Raw genomic sequence first — 16,380 nt, 5'->3', positions numbered from 1 at the left:
CCGGATCATAACAATGGGGTGCGGGTGAGGAGCACAAAGATGAGAAGGTGAGTAGATGGTGGCCAGATAGGGGGAAGGGAGAGGTTGTGAAATTAGATAAGGATCAGAGGCGGATGAAGATGAGGTCTAGTGTATGTCCGTCTGTGTCGATGGCTGTGGAGGACCACTGAGTGAGTCCAAAAGATGAAGTAAGGGCCAGGAGCTTGGAGGCTGCAGGCTGGCGGGTGTCATTAGGGATATTAAAGTCACCCATTATGATCGTCGGGATGTCAGCAGAGAGAAAGTGAGGAAGGCAGGTGGAGAATTGGTCGATGAAGGCAGTGGCTGAGCCCTGTGGTCGGTATATGACAACCATTTGGAGATAAGAGGGAGAGTAGATACGGACAGAGTGAACCTTGAAAGAAGGGAGGGTGGGGGTTGGATAGGGTTGAAGGAAGTTTTTAAAAGAAGGAAACCCACTCCTCCACCATGTCTGTTGCCAGGGCGAGGAGTGTGGGTAAATTGGAGGCCACCGTCACTCCAATGTGGCAGGTAAGGCCGTGTCATGGGGCGTCAGCCAGGTCTCAGTGAGGGCCAGGAAGGAAAGGTTGCGGGAAGTACAGAGATCGTGGATCATGTGGATCTTGTTGCAGACGGAGCAAGCCTTCCAAAGTGCACCAGAGAGAGGAAGCAGGGGGGTGGGGGTCAGTGGCACAGATTTTAAGTGTGAGGGATTGCGGTAGTTTCTCTTAGTGTGAGAAGGATAGGGGTGAGGATTAGTGAGAGGTATGAGGCAGGGGGGCAAGATTGGGGGATATGTCGCCAGCAGTGAGAAGGAGCAGAAAAAGGGAAAGCAGGTGGGTGACAGGCTTATGTTATATTTTGGTAGGAGGGGTCTGAGGTTAAAGAGCAGATCTGCAGATGAAGCGAGGTGGGGGGTAAGGCCTCTTTCACACTTCCGTTTTTTTTATCCGTCACAATGCGTCGGCGCAACGTATCGACGGATGCGTCAAAACTAGTGAAAAAACGGATGCAACACATCCAGTATTTTGACGGATCCGCTAGACTGGTCCATTGAAAAACTGGATCCGTTGCATCCGTTTTGTCCATTTTTACCATCTGCTTCATCCATTTTTTTGACGGATCCGTTTTCCATGCCTAAAAATGGGAGTCTCCCAAATGTGATTGGCTACTGGAAACTAGGGAAACCTATATATTGACTGTTTTTACACCCCATCTTTGAGAGGGTTTAGAGAAAGTGGCAGTGCTTGTGAAGATTGCGAACATAGTTACTGTTATTTTTGAGACCAATAGGCTGGCAATAAGGCCGGCGTCACACTCAGCGTATAAAAATACGGTCCGTAATTTACGGCCGTAATACGCAGAAAAGTCCCCAAAATAGTGGTCCGTATCTCATCCGTAGGCAGGGTGTGTCAGCGTATTTTGCGCATGGCATCCTCCGTATGTAATCCGTATGGCATCCGTACTGCGAGATTTTCTCGCAGGCTTGCAAAACCGACATACGGACATACAATGGATCCATGTGTTAAAAAAATCATAAAAACATATATACTGTATATATATATATATATATATACAGTATATATATATATATATGTATATATATATATATATGTCAGTAAGACATATATATATATATATATTAATGTTTCATACAGCGCTAGATGGCTTAAAAGCCGGTAATTCAATTGCCGGCTTTTGCTATCTCCTTCCTAAACCCGACATGATGAGACATGGTTTACATACAGTAAACCATCTCATTCCTTTCTTTTTTGCATATTCCATACTACTGTTAGTAGTGTGTATGTGCAAAATTTGGGCGCTCTAGCTATTAATTTAAAGGGTTAAATGGCAGAAAAAATTGGCGTGGGCTCCTGCGCAATTTTCTCCGCCAGAATGGTAAAGCCAGTGACTGAGGGCAGATATTAATAGCCTGGAGAGGGTCCATGGTTATTGCCCCCCCCCCTCCCGGCTAAAAACATCTGCCCCCAGCAACCCCAGAAAAGGCACATCTGGAAGATGCGCATATTCTGGCACTTGGCCACTCTCTTCCCATTCCCGTGTAGCAGGGGATTATGGGGTAATGAAGGGTTAATGTCACCTTGCTATTGTAAGGTGACATTAAGCCAGATTAATAATGGAGAGGCGTCAATTTTACGGATCAGTAAAATACGGCTGATAGGAGCAGGGGCATAGAGAATCATTGTACCGTATACAATCCGTATTTTCTGCACCTCACTTACGTCCGTAAAACACGGTAGTGTGCCGCCGGCCTAATAGTTCGGGAGAAGGAGGCAGCAGCAAGACGGAGGATTCTTCGCCGGTGACTCCTATGGATACATCCCATAAACGCACAGTGGATGACCCGGGGCGTGTATTCAACTCTCTAAATGGAGTTGCTGCAGAACCCAGATACATTTTTTAATTATGTTCGGATGAGGCAGGAACACTTTGATGTTTTGTTGGAACTTGTTGGGGGATGTCATCCGAAGGAAGGACACATATTTGAGGTTTTCTATCTCACCGGCGAACCGCCTGATGGTGACATTGCGGTAAGCCTACTTGTTCATTTTTTTTTTTTTTTACCATTGTTCATATTTAATGCCATGTAAACATGTTTCAACCAATGGAAAACCACAGCAGTGAACATGCTGCAGAAAATACTGCGCTGAAGCACTGCGTTGCATTTTCTGCAGCATGTCAATTATTTTATTGTTTGTGCCCATTCCACAGTGTTTAACACCTGCTCCATAGTAGGAATGCACAAAATGCTGGTTTAAATGTGCACTAAAACAACAAAAACTTCTGCAGTGCCGTTTGTCAAAACTTAAAAAGAAAAAGTTATAATATTTGTGAAAATTGCTTGAAAATGTAATGTTGGTGTTTGCAATGTTTAATAACATTTTTATTTGTTTTTCACAGATTCCTTGCTATCGGAGAATCCCTAACTTCACTGCATTACCAGTTCCGCCTTGGAATATCGACAATTTCAGGAATTGTGAAAGTGATCTGCCACGCAATATGGGATACCTTGTACCATGAATACATTCCAAATCCGACTATGGACATCTGGCTGCAGAGTGCTGAAAATTTTCAGAAACTGTGCCATTTCCCAAATTGCTTGGGTGCCGTAGATGGCAAACATATCCGTATTTGAAAACCTGCAGGATCTGGCTCAGAGTACTTTAATTACAAAAAGTACTTTTCAATAGTACTCATGGCCATAGCGGATGCCAACTGTAAATTTATTGCTGTCGACATTGGAGCCTATGGCCGGTCAAACGACTCACAAGTCTTAAAAACTTCTCCGATGGATCGTTGTCTATATGGAGACAGCTATGATTTTCCACCAGCAAGACCACTCCCGGGAACATCTGGACCACCTATGCCATTTGTCTATGTTGGTGATGAGGCATTCCAGTTGTCACCACACCTACTAAAACCTTATGCAAGCAGAGAATTGACCCGAACCAAAAGAGTATTTAATTACCGCTTAACTAGAGCCAGAGGAATGGTGGAGTGCACGTTTGGCATTTTAACTGCAAAGTGGCGAGTGCTGCTAACCGCCATAAAACTGCACACAGAGACTGTGGATGAGGTTGTCAAGGCGTGTGTGGTGCTGCATAATTATGTTATTTCCCAGGAGCCAGTTTCCATGGATGATGAGGACTCTCAGACAACCTTGTGGGATTGCCAAAGCAACTCTGTTCGGACTGCAGGTTCGGTTTCCAGAATGAGGGACCACTTTGCTGAGTATTTCATGTCACCTGAAGGCAGTTTCATGGCAAGACAACATAGTGTGAGATCTTTCTTTGATGTCTCTGTGAATAATGTTTCTGTACATAGTGTTATGATTTTATTGACACCAAGTTTTATTACTTAGTTCCCTAAAGTTTGGTATGTTTTCTAATAAACCTAATATGTTATACCTTTTAAACGTGTGTTATGTTTTGTACCTTTTTTTTCTTATCATACTTAAATGAAGACACTTAATAAAAGTTTTAAAACAAAACAAAATTTTAATTAAAAATATATTACTTTTTTTTTTTTAAACTTTTTTGTGTCAAACCACTTTTTTTTAACCCTTTTTGGGGTAAACACTTTTATAAAACATTTAAAAAAAAAAAGTTTCAACATGTTTATTTTTGGACATAAAATTTTTTAACATTAAAAGTTATAGGTCTGTAAAATGTGGGGTGGAGATACTAACAGAGGAGCTGGAAGGTTGGACCACGTCAATAGTGGGGGAAAGCCTACTGGGTTGGGGTGTAGTGGAGGGGGGGGAAACAGGAGGCTGAGCAGGGAGGTCAGGTTGGACGGGGTGGTGTTGGGGTAGTTGGAATACTAAACGGGGAAAGAAAGTTTGACAAGGAAGGAAACAGTGGGTAGGACATTGAGATTTTGGCCTGGGTTGGGTATCGAGCCTGGGTTGGGAAACGACAAGTGGTTTGGAAAGGGTTGTTAGGAGAGACAGTGGCTGTGTGGTGAGGTGTGGGAGTTGGAGGGGCTTGGGTGATGACCTGCACTAAAGCAGCATGGCAGCCTTGCATTACCTGCATCTGCTGGTCAAGAGTTAGCTTTTCCATGCTCCTGAGCATGGATTGGAAAAAAAAAAGTTGTTTGGCGATTCTCTTGCATCTGAATGCATCCTATCCAAGCAACTGCTGTGTTCACTGATGCGTGTTTGCACCATGTTGAACCCAGCAGCCACTTGCTCTCCCAAAATTTTGAAAGCGCTCTGGAAGGATGCATTCAGATGCAGGAACTCAGAAGCATAACTCCTTTCCTGACTCCTGAGTCGCTGCCGCCCTGAATCTAATGGTGTTCTAGAGGTGGCAGGATCAGAGAGGTGGGGTAAAGGGAACGCTAACTCGTCACCAGCAGCTTCAAGTAACAGCGCTGGTGGCGGTTGAAGTGGATGGGGCAGAGGTACCGGAAGGGACAGATGAGGGGTCAGAGGGGGTGGGGTCTACTGACGTGGCCCTCAGTGGCAGACTCCTGAGAGGTTGCATCAGAGGGGTCCAAGGTAGATGCAGGCTCCCGATGGCTACAGAAGGTGCTGTGAAATAGAAAAAAATAACAATTAATATATTGATAGGAAAAAGCCCTGCCTGAAGCAAAAAAAACGTTAGACAGGTAAACATGTTGAATTATTCAATGGACTGTTGAATATTTACCTTCTTCTCAACATCGTTGCCCGGAGGAAGGACAGGGAACGGCTATATTTGTATTGTGGCCTTCGTCGTCCTGATGAGCCACTCGGGGCCTGCATCTCCTGGTTAAGCTCCCTCTTGAAGCGATACCTGAGTGACCGCCACCGCTTCATAACCCTTTCACCTGTAAAGAGAAGAATGAAATTAAACAAAAAGTGTTAATTACAACACATTCCGTTCTGCTCAAGAAATTACTGAAATGTGACTACTTACGTTCTCGAGTCTGCTGCCTTGGATCAAGGTCCTCCCACTTTGCTAAAAGGTTCTCGCATACTTCCTCCCAGAGCCGACAGGTAACATACTGATCAGCATGCATGCGGTCAGCCATGTTCCACAGCGGCTCCCGCTCTCGGACCTCCTCGATGAGGCGTTCCACCTCAAGTCCAACATTATCACCATCCGAGTCAGGAGCACGCTGTGAAGACTGTGAAAAGAGCCACAAAAAAAAAATTAGTACACTGAAATACAAAAGTACCAAGAGAAAAAAAAAAAAAACACAAAACAACTCACTGCTGGCTGACCGCTGCGGCGATGACGACACCAAGTCTGGGAGCGGCTGGGAGGACCTTCATGGCGTTGGCCAGAATGTGCAGCAGACTAAAAAAAGGAAAAAGAATTATGTTGGATGTAGGCATATGTTGTATGTGTACTGTGGTGTGTGATGATCTATTTTGTATGTGTTGGGTGCACTGTGATGTGTGAAGCAACTGTTTCGCCACAACTTGCACTCTGTGCGCCAGCTCCTTGCGTTTCTCCACCCATCTCGTCTCCTGAGAGGCCCTCGGCTGCTTCAGCTTCCTGTGAAAACATAATTAATGCCTATAGTGTTTAACAGAAATTTTAACTAGAACACCAAAAACTAAATTTTTTTTTTAAATTACCTCACTACGCTGACGCTGTGGAGGAGGGCTCCCAGAAGAAGACATTTCTCAGTGGTCCCTGGTGTATCTGTAAGTATAAAGACAGTTGTAAGCTACTATACAAATTGAATTAGAAGCTTTGTGGTCTTTCATACTTACATCACGAAAGTGGCTTGCTGGCTCGGTCCCTGCTGGCTCGGTCCCTGCTGGCTGTGGTCCCTGGTGGATCTGTAAGCATAAAGACAGTTGTAAGCTACTATACAAATTGAATTTCAAGCTTTGTGGTCTTTCATACTTACATCAGTAAAGTGGCTTGCTGGCTCGGTCCCTGCTGGCTGTGGTCCCTGGTGGATCTGTAAGTATAAAGAATTTATACTTAGACCCGACCCCCAAACTAGCTAATGTTAAAGATTTAATAACCACCCTGTTCAAATGATCTGAGCAATGTTCATGCAGATCAACAACCAAAGTTTTGAGAAACAACCCCAAAAACAAATATACCCAAGGCACACCAGTCTGAGCTGGATTACCTACTCCAATAGTATGTGCAAGCTGTAAAACCATTTCCCCCACCCAAAAAAAATATATATATATATATAATACCCTCATGTAAAATTTAAATGCCTAAACACCAGTTGAAAATGTATTGCCCACATATGTGATTTGAAAAGATCCCTTTAAAAATTACTTAAAAAAATAAATAAATAAACCTTTTAAAAATTTTCAATTACCTTTTATATTAAAAAATAAACCCTCAACCAACTCTGTATTGCATGTGTGGACATTTGTACATACACCAGTTTAAAATTTACCTTTCTGAAATGATACTACGGACATTTTGAATAAAAAAAAATTAATATTTTTTTTTAATTTTCATTTTTTTTACCATCACAATTAGGAGCTACGATGCTCTTTATTTTAAATACAAGTACATTAACTGTAAATGTTTAGAAACAAATCCAAACATCAGTATTAGGGATGCACCAGGGAGACCAAACTGGATTATAAAATAATATCTTTATTAACTAATAGTAGCAATACAGAAAAAAATATTTTTTAAAATAAAACAATGTTGTGCGAATCAGAACAGTATATATAATAAAAGTCAACCCATAAACACAATTCATATAATTGCCGCCAATGGGCATGTGCAAGGTAATGATTCCCCTTTAAGGAATATAGGCAATTCCCTGAAATTCTTGTGTCATTGTGCCAGAAAAAGGTTTTAAAAAAATATATAACAAATATAAAAAATATACAAAAACAATATATAAACAATGTAAAGAGCAATGGGTGGAGGTCACACACAAAAAAGCCGTGAAAAATTGCAGCAAGTAATGTAAAGTGCTTAGTGTGGAAATAGATTAAGGGAGGAATCCTCACATGTGCATAGGGAAATCCCTGAGAGCTGTGCAAAGCTGCAGAATCGCAAAGTGGAATTTGCTGAAAAAGTGACTCAGGAAAAAAAAAAAAAAAATTTTCAGGGGAAGATACTATTAGAGCATTACCTTAGGGTGCCTCACTGTCCTGGAAACGCACACACCCGACGCGCGTTTCGGAAATCACTTCCTTCGTCAGGTGATGGCGTTCAGGCAGGCTTACCGTGTTTATATAGTGTACGTTGCTAATGATGAGAACCAGGACATCTGCGGCGCATGTGCAGCCAGGAGGACCCAGGAACTCCCGCCCACACATCACGTGACCGACGCACAGGAATGAGTTAGGCTCCTTTCACACTAGCGTCGGAATCTCCCCGTCGCAATGCGTCGGGGAGAGATTCCGACGCTAGCGTTTGCTGCATTGCAAAATGGGTGCAGCGGATGCATTTTTCCGGCGCATCCGCTGCCCCATTGTAAGGTGCGGGGAGGTGGGGGCGGAGTTCCGGCCGCGCATGCGCGGTCGGAAAAAGCAGTCCGTCAGGAGAAAAAAACGTTACATGTAGCGTTTTTTTCTCCCGACGGTCCGCAAAAGCACGACGCATCGTCGCAAGACGGATGCGAAGTGTGGCAATCCGTCGCAAATGCCTCGTCAATAGAAGTGTATGGGGAAAAAACGCATCCTGCAAGCACTTTTGCAGGATGCGTTTTTTCTGCAAAACGACGCATTGTGACGGATTTAAAAAAAACGCTAGTGTGAAAGTAGCCTAACCTGGCGTTTCCAAGGTACCCGCAATGCAAGAAGCAGGAGCGTCCTGAGCGCAAGACCCGCATACGCACTAGTCAGGCAATACATCATGGGCAGCAAAAAAGTGTGTGGGCGTAGGGGGCATATATACAATGCACAAAAAATTCATAACCTCAATGCACTGAACAAATATGACCGCTGCTCAGTATAATGTAACAATAGTTATAGAGATAACAGATATGGCAGGAATTACATAAGGCCATAACAATGCCAAATAATATAAAAGAGATATGAAAGACATATAAATCACAAAATCTACAAAAGAATAATGCGAAATATATAATAATAAAATGGAAAAAAATAGAAGAAAATAGAAAGAAAGAAAAAGTAATAATAAATTAAGATAAAAAAATGTAAACATGCATCAGAAAGAGCAGACTGTGTAATTGCTCAATCAGTGAATAATAAACATATTTTTATATATAGTGCACTGGCCAGTGAGAACAGACACTGATAGTGATAAAAAATAAAATAAAATATACATGCACCAGAGAGAGCAGGCTGTGTAATTGCTCAACCAGTGAATACTAAACATATTTTTATAGTGCACAAACCAGTGGAAACAGACAAGCATATGCAAATAATTAAACAAACCTAAAAGTACAATTATATAACAACTAGATGGTGGCCCGATTGTAACGCATCGGGTATTCTAGAATATGTATTTATGTATATAGCAGCCACATAGTATATAGCACAGGCCACGTAGTATATAGGAGCCATGTAGTATATAGCAGACAAATACTACGTGGCCTGTGCTATATACTATGTGGCTGCTATATACATACATATTGTAGAATACCCGATGCGTTAATACAGGCCACGCAATATATAACAGCCACGTACTATATAAGGCCGGTTTCACACGTCAGTGGCTCCGGTACGTGAGGTGACAGTTTCCTCACGTACCGGAGCCACTGACACACGTACACACATTAAAATCAATGCATCTGTGCAGATGTCATTGATTTTTTGCGGACCGTGTCTCCGTGTGCCAAACACGGAGACATGTCAGTGTTCGTGGGAGCGCACGGATTACACAGACCAATTAAAGTCAATGGGTCCGTGTAAAACACGTACCGCACACGGACATTGTCTGTGTGCAGTCCGTGTGCCGTGCAGGAGACAGCGCTACATTAAGCGCTGTCCCCCCCCACTGGTGCTGAATCCGCCATTCATATCTTCCCTACAGCAGTGTTTGCTGTAGGGAAGATATGAATAATAGTGTGTAAAATCCAGATCCAGGTCATCACCCATAGGGGTGGAGCCGCATATTCATTACTGTAAATGAGCGGCCCCATGTGACCGCTCATACAGTACATGGTGCGGCCAGGACAGGATGCTGCGAGGGAGCCGGAAGCTAGGTGAGTATTTTAATCACAGCGGGGGGGGGGGGGGGGGGGGGGGAAGGCGCACAAGGGGGGGGGAGGGGGGGGTGATGACCTGGATCTGGATTTTACACACTATTATTCATATCTTCTCTACAACAAACGCTGCTGCAGGGAAGATATGAATGGGGCTTCAGCACGATGCAGGGGACAGCGCTAAACTTTAGCGCGGTCTCCAGCACGGTGCGTGTGGTACCCAGTGGGCACACGGGTGGCACACGTGTGCCACACTGATGTGCCACAGAAACGCACCGGCACACGGACACAGATAATTCCGGTATCGATTTTTCCGGTACCGGAATTATCTGGATGTGTGAGACTGGTGTAAGAGGGTGAACTGTAGTCCCACTGAGAGGGCACTAGGACCCTGTGGTTTTTGCCTGTTGCAGCAGAGGACAGACCTCCCAGAGACAATGTGTGCTGCGGGGTGGGGTCTAGTGTCTCGAGTGTAAAGTGAAAGTGAGAAGTGAGAGCTGAGAGAGAAAAGGCGGGAACAAGAGGAGAAGCTGCTGTGAGATCTTAAAAAGAGACTGTGTGGATTTACTGCAAGTGTTTTTGGAGGAAAAGAAGCTTTTGAGAGACTTTTTGTTGCTAACGTTCCCCTGGAGAAGAGCTAACCTTTTGTTTAACTCTGTGAGAGACTTGTGTGGCTAACGTTCCCCTGGAGAAGAGCTAACCTTTTGTTTAACTCTGTGAGAGACTTGTGTTGCTAACGTTTCCTGGAGAGGAGTTAACCCTTTATCTAAGTAAAGACGGAGACTTTGCTAAGAACCCAGTACGTATTTGGAAGTCTGTGGATTCCCTGTGCATTGAGTGGAGGAACAAGTCTGGACAGACTGCTGATACAGAGACGGACGGATTGTCGTGGAAGCATTCCTAGGAGCTACAGAAGCAGAGACTACATCGTGAGACCACTAACTAAGTCCCCGGCGTTTGGGCTCGGCATCGGCCGACAAGACAAGAGGAGTTTGCTGTAACTTATTGGCGCTGAAAATATGAACTGGCTGCAGCCTGTGCGGATTCCTGCCTGAGAGGAAATCCATCTCAGGATACGGTACCATAGTTATAGATACCCGGGTATCTCTGCTCAGAGTGTTAAATTGTTACTTTAGAGGTGTATCTTATATTAGAGTTGTGTAAGTTATACTCAATGTGCCATTCCAGGGGCTCCCTTAATAACACTACATTCAATTTACACTTGTTCCTGTTTTTAGTTGCCTGTTAGGTAAATTTCTTACTAGTCTGTTGTAGTATACAGTTCTCAGGAGACCTTGGAGTGGCACAGTGATTTCAGCTGCTGCTGAGCTAGTGTATCTTTGGGGTGCATCTGCCTTAATATTCTCTATACTACCTTGATTATTTTGCCTTTGAGTAAATACCGTTGGAGATTTCTGCCTTGGTCTTGGTTTGTGACTCACTGGATCTTATTCAGACCTCTGGTCATTACATTTTTGGCGTAGTCGGCAGTGTTTGTCATGGACGAGGGCGAGGGTGGAAATGACCCCGCTGTATCCGCATCCTCCTCGGGGATTGGGGTTCCCATGGCAGCCGCGGCGACTCCGGGAGGGTATGTGCCTGTAGGAGCTTTACTTCAGCACATGCCGAAATACGATGGGCGCAATATGGCGTTGCAAGATTGGGCTGAGAGAATCCGGAGTATTCTGCGCATGTGTAATTTGACCCCCGCGTTACGCGCTGAGCTGGCATTAAATGCACTGGAGGGTGATATTAGGCGTATGGTGATGGTGCGCCCAGAATCAGAGAGGGATACATTAGAAAAGATTTTGGAACTGTTAGAGGGGAGTTTGGGGGGCCGAGCGCGTGTGGCCCAGCTTCGGTCCCTATTCTTTAATCGTCCCCAGAGAGAGTGTGAGTCCCTGATGCAGTACTCTAATATTTTACAAGAGATGTTGAATGAGATGCAGCGACTAGACCCGGGGGCCATGGGGGCGTTCCGGGAGGTAGACCGCTTGCTCCGGGACCAATTCATCACCGGTTTAGCCCATAGACTTCTCCGGGACAAGCTGTTGGAAATGGCCCGGGTTGCACCAGAGTTATCTTTCTGGCAGATTTACCGAGCTGCAGTGGAAAGGGAAGAGAAATCAGCCTATGTTCCCGAGGGGTCAGTGAACAGTGCCCAGCTGGAGGAAGGTGGTTCATCAGGGTCGGGGGGAGAGGGGCTGGTAAGCGTGGTACAAGCTTTGCGTGCTGAGGTGAAGGAGTTGAAGCTGAAATTGTCTCAACTGACAGTTGATCCCGCCTCTACCCCCTCACGGGAACCTCCTGCCCCACCCCCTGGAACGGTGACCCCGCAAATGGCCAGGTCGTCCTATCAGAATGAGTCAAGCCCTCGCCCACGAGGAACAATCACCTGCTGGAAGTGTGGCCGCCAGGGACACATCTCGCGTTACTGCCGGGTGCTTACAGCCCCAGAAACCCCGTCGCCGGCTTTAAACTTCCGGCCGCTGCCATGAGAGGGCAAGCAGCAGCGGCCCCACCCACACAAAGCCCTCGACGGAATGAACAAGATTTGTTTGCATGTAGTCCAGTGATAGAAGCAGAGTTTGAAGGGCGGAAGATGAGGTGCTTAGTTGACACGGGATCCGAATGTACTATAATGCCTCTAGAAGTATATGAGAGATACTTCAGTCGACTAGTGATTCCAGAGGATGGCCGAGTGATACGACTGACCGCTGCAAATAATGGTCAATTGTCAGTCAAAGGGATCGTGTGGATGCAACTAAAAATGTTTGGTCAAGAGCTGGGGCAGAAAGGGGTAGTACTGGTGGATCACCCCCCTAGAAGAGGGATGGAAGTGACGCTCGGAATGAACGTGCTGCGAGATTTGAATCACCAGATGTATGCCAGTGAAGGACCCCGATACTGGGCCCGTGCGACAAGACACCGACCCACACAGAGAATTCTACACCGTCTAGTGCTGAGTTGCGACTTGCTGAAAAGTGCGGTCCCAGGTGGCCGGGTGGGCCGGGTCCGAGTGACTTCGAGGGCCCCGATCCTGCTGGGACCCAGACAAGAGGAACTCTTAATGCTGCCTGTGGGAGCTGCACAGAGATTGAATGGGCTTGAAGTGCTACTTGAGCCCGCCCGAGAGGGTTCCTCATTTGCCAAGGTACATGTGGCCCGGTCTTTGGCGATTGTGAAGAATGGACGAGTGCCGGTCCGATGCATCAATGTTTTAGATGAAGCTGTTGCAATTCCCGCTGGGACCATACTGGCTGAACTGTTCGTGCCGGCAGAGAAGGTGCCGGAAAATGCAGGGTTCGAATTGCGACCAGACCAACAGTCATCCTGGACATTCGCGGTCGAGGTAGGCCGGACTGAAACTCCTACGGAGGAATGGAATGTTCATGTGATCATGGAGCAGATGGGAGTGGATCGGGAGAAGCTGACCCCCGTGCAGTTGGAGCGGTTGGAGAGAGTTTTGTGGGAACATCAAGAGACATTTTCCCGACATGGAGAGGACTTTGGGTGTACCCAGACGATTGAGCATGAGATTCCAACGGGGGATACTCCACCCATTAGAGAAAGATATCGTCAAATTCCTCCGGCGCTCTATCAAGAGGTGAAGAGCATGGTGGCCAGTATGCTGGACAACCAAGTGATCCGAGAGAGCCGGAGTCCCTGGGCGGCCCCTGTAGTCTTGGTCCGCAAGAAGGATGGGACACTCCGATTTTGTGTGGACTATCGGAAATTGAATGCCCACACCGTACGGGACGCATATCCTTTACCCCGTATTGAAGAATCCCTGTCGGCCCTGGGTCGGGCCAAGTATTTCTCAACGTTGGATTTGGCAAGCGGGTACTGGCAGGTCCCAATGGCTGAAAAAGATCGGGCCAAGACGGCGTTTGTCTTGCCAATGGGGCTCTTTGAGTTCAACCGGATGCCCTTTGGCCTCGCTACCGCCCCAGGAACCTTCCAACGCCTGATGGAACATTGCTTGGGCGATCTAAATTTTGAATCAGTCCTGATATATCTAGACGACATTGTGGTGTTCGGAACCTCATTTGAAGATCATCTGGAGAAGCTGCGTCAAGTTCTCCGGCGGCTCAAGAGCTACGGCCTGAAAATAAAGCCAAAAAAATGTCAACTGTTACGAAACCAGATTGAATATTTGGGGCATCTGGTGACCCCGGACGGGGTACTACCTTTAGCCAGTAAGATTAAGGCAGTACAAGAGTGGCCACCTCCTTGTGACCTGCGAGAAGTGCGGGCCTTCCTGGGCCTAGCAGGATACTATCGGCGGTTTGTGCCTAAATTCTCACAAGTGGTGAGTCCCTTGAATGAACTTTTGAGAGGGACAGCGCTGGGTCCTCGAAATCGCCCCATTCCATGGGGGCCCCTACAGAAAAAGGCATTTGATGGAGTGAAAACCGCCCTAACGAGTGCCCCATTGCTGGCCTACGCCCGGTTTGACACCCCTTTTTTGTTGTATACCGATGGTAGTCTTCATGGGTTGGGGGCAGTACTAGCACAGGTGCAGGACGGCCGAGAACGAGTGATTTCTTATGGCAGCAGATCTTTAAGAGACTCCGAGCGAAATCCGGCTAACTACAGCTCATTCCGGCTGGAATTGCTGGCCCTGGTGTGGGCAATGACAGAACGCTTCGCCGAGTATCTAACAGGAGCTGAGGTGCTAGTCATGACAGATAACAACCCGCTAGCTCACTTAGAGAATGCAAAACTGGGGGCGTTGGAGCAGCGGTGGGTCGCCAGACTGGCCAAGTTCAATTACCGCATTAAATTTCGCTCTGGTCGAGAGAACGGCAATGCAGATGCATTGTCAAGGGTGCCCCTTGGGTCATCCGGGGAAGATGTTGACGAACAACTTGAGGACACTGAAACTCCAGCTTTGGGGCAGATACCTATCTTCCAAAGTGTGGTACACTCAAGTGGGGTGGCCACCGGGATGCCCTGTGTACTGGGTAAAACACCCTCAGATTGGACAAGAGTCCAGGATGAGTGTCCGGACATTGCACTTGTGCGCCGTTGGGTACAAAACAAGGCCTGGCCCAGTGCAGAGGACAAGGCTCAGTTGTCCATGGAAGGAATGAAACTCCTTCGACAATGGGATAAATTGTGTGTGGAGCAAGGTCTTTTGTATCGTAAGGTGTACCTGCCATCGGAGCTGCAGCATCGGTACCAACTGATAATTCCTGTGGGGATGGGGCCGGTGGTCGCTCGTGAGGCGCATGAGAAGGGGGCCCATTTTGGAAGTGAAAAGACACTTCAGTGGTTGCAGCGAGTCCTCTACTGCCCTGAGTTGGGAGGGATGGTGGCCGACGCATGTCGGCAGTGCCGAATTTGTGGGCTCAACAAAAGCCCTGAGCAGCGGGCTCCCACACAGTCTATTAAGACTTCAGCTCCACTGGAGCTACTCATGATTGACTACGTGTTGATAAGGTACTCTACGTCAGGGTACTCCTATTGCCTGGTGATGACAGATCACTTTACCAAGTATGCTGTAGCGGTGCCGACAAGAGATCAGACGGCCAAGTCGGCGGCTGAGGCAGTGTGCCGACATTTCTTCCAAGTGTTCGGGTGTCCGCAGAGAATACATTCAGATCAAGGGGCCTGCTTTCAGGGGACGCTGATGAAAGAGTTGCACCAGCTCTATGGTATCGAGCAGTCGAGAACAACGCCTTACCACCCTCAGGGTAACGGGGCGTGTGAGCGTTTTAATCGGACCCTGTTGCAAATGTTGAGGTCCTTAGAGAGTCAGCAACAGACATGCTGGCCTGAGTATCTCCCCGAATTGATGTGGGCTTACAATAACAGGGTGCACAGTACTACTGGTTACTCACCACACATGTTGATGTTTGGTAGACCTGGCCGAGACATTGAGGATTTGAACATGCCAGATCCCTCCTCCGCCCCCCTTCGGACTGCATCCGAGTGGGTACGAGAGCATCGGCGGCGGTTGAGGGTGGTGCATCAGGTGGTGGGCGACCGCCTTCGACAGGTGGTCCATAAGGACACGCGACCTGTACAAACAGAGCTGTTCTCTCCGGGGGACAGAGTGTTGGTGAGGACAAAACGACGGTCAGGAAAGCTGAGTGACCGATGGGAGGCGATACCGTATCTGATAAAAAAACAGGTGAACCCTGAGATTCCAGTGTACGAGGTCAAACCGGTGGGGACAGGGGGGCCAACCCGTAATTTGCATCGTAACATGTTACAACGGTGCTGGTTTGAAGATTCGGCGCCTACTCCCCTAGAGCCAGAGGCCATGTTCCAAGGGGCGGAAGCTCTGAATGATCTTGAGTTTGATGGTGTGTTTACTCCTGCGCCTGCTTATTTGCCCCCTGTGACCGATCTGGCCTCGGGTGATGAGAATGTTGGGGATATGGAGGATGTTGTTGAGGAGAGTGCATCAGGTCAACTGCTTGGTCCTGACGCTGTATCACAGGACATCGAGCCGCAGGAGGAGACAACTCCACTTACGGCCACTAACACGACCACGGAAGAGACTCTAGCTCCCTCTAAGGTCGCACCTGTTGATGTAGGACTCAGGAGAACTACACGATCTACGGCAGGAATACCGCCTCAGCGATATGCTCAAGATGAATTTGAGTGGGAAGGTATGTCGAGGACGCCAACCTCTAGTGGGGTGGCATGTAAGAGGGTGAACTGTAGTCCCACTGAGAGGGCACTAGGACCCTGTGGTTTTTGCCTGTTGCAGCAGAGGACAGACCTCCCAGAGACAATGTGTGCTGC

At 47.0% G+C, this 16,380-nt stretch overlaps 1 protein-coding gene across 1 annotated transcript in view; it reads right to left on the bottom strand.

Moving 5' to 3' along the window:
• PHF11 (PHD finger protein 11) overlaps positions 1-6,910 on the bottom strand; it is a 234,195-nt gene extending 227,285 nt beyond the window's left edge. Inside the window, exons 1-7 of the mRNA XM_069759902.1 lie at positions 6,886-6,910; positions 6,095-6,161; positions 5,904-6,011; positions 5,735-5,810; positions 5,427-5,637; positions 5,178-5,337; positions 4,978-5,059 (exon numbers count right to left, since the gene is read on the bottom strand). Coding sequence (XP_069616003.1) covers positions 4,978-5,059; positions 5,178-5,337; positions 5,427-5,637; positions 5,735-5,810; positions 5,904-6,011; positions 6,095-6,161; positions 6,886-6,910 — 729 coding nt within the window. The remainder of the gene's footprint in view (positions 1-4,977; positions 5,060-5,177; positions 5,338-5,426; positions 5,638-5,734; positions 5,811-5,903; positions 6,012-6,094; positions 6,162-6,885) is intronic.
• Between the last annotated feature and the right edge of the window lie 9,470 nt (positions 6,911-16,380).

The sequence above is a fragment of the Ranitomeya imitator genome, chromosome 3 (assembly GCF_032444005.1).
Source record: "Ranitomeya imitator isolate aRanImi1 chromosome 3, aRanImi1.pri, whole genome shotgun sequence".
NCBI lineage: Eukaryota > Metazoa > Chordata > Amphibia > Anura > Dendrobatidae > Ranitomeya > Ranitomeya imitator.
This window is presented reverse-complemented; position numbering and strand designations above follow the sequence as displayed.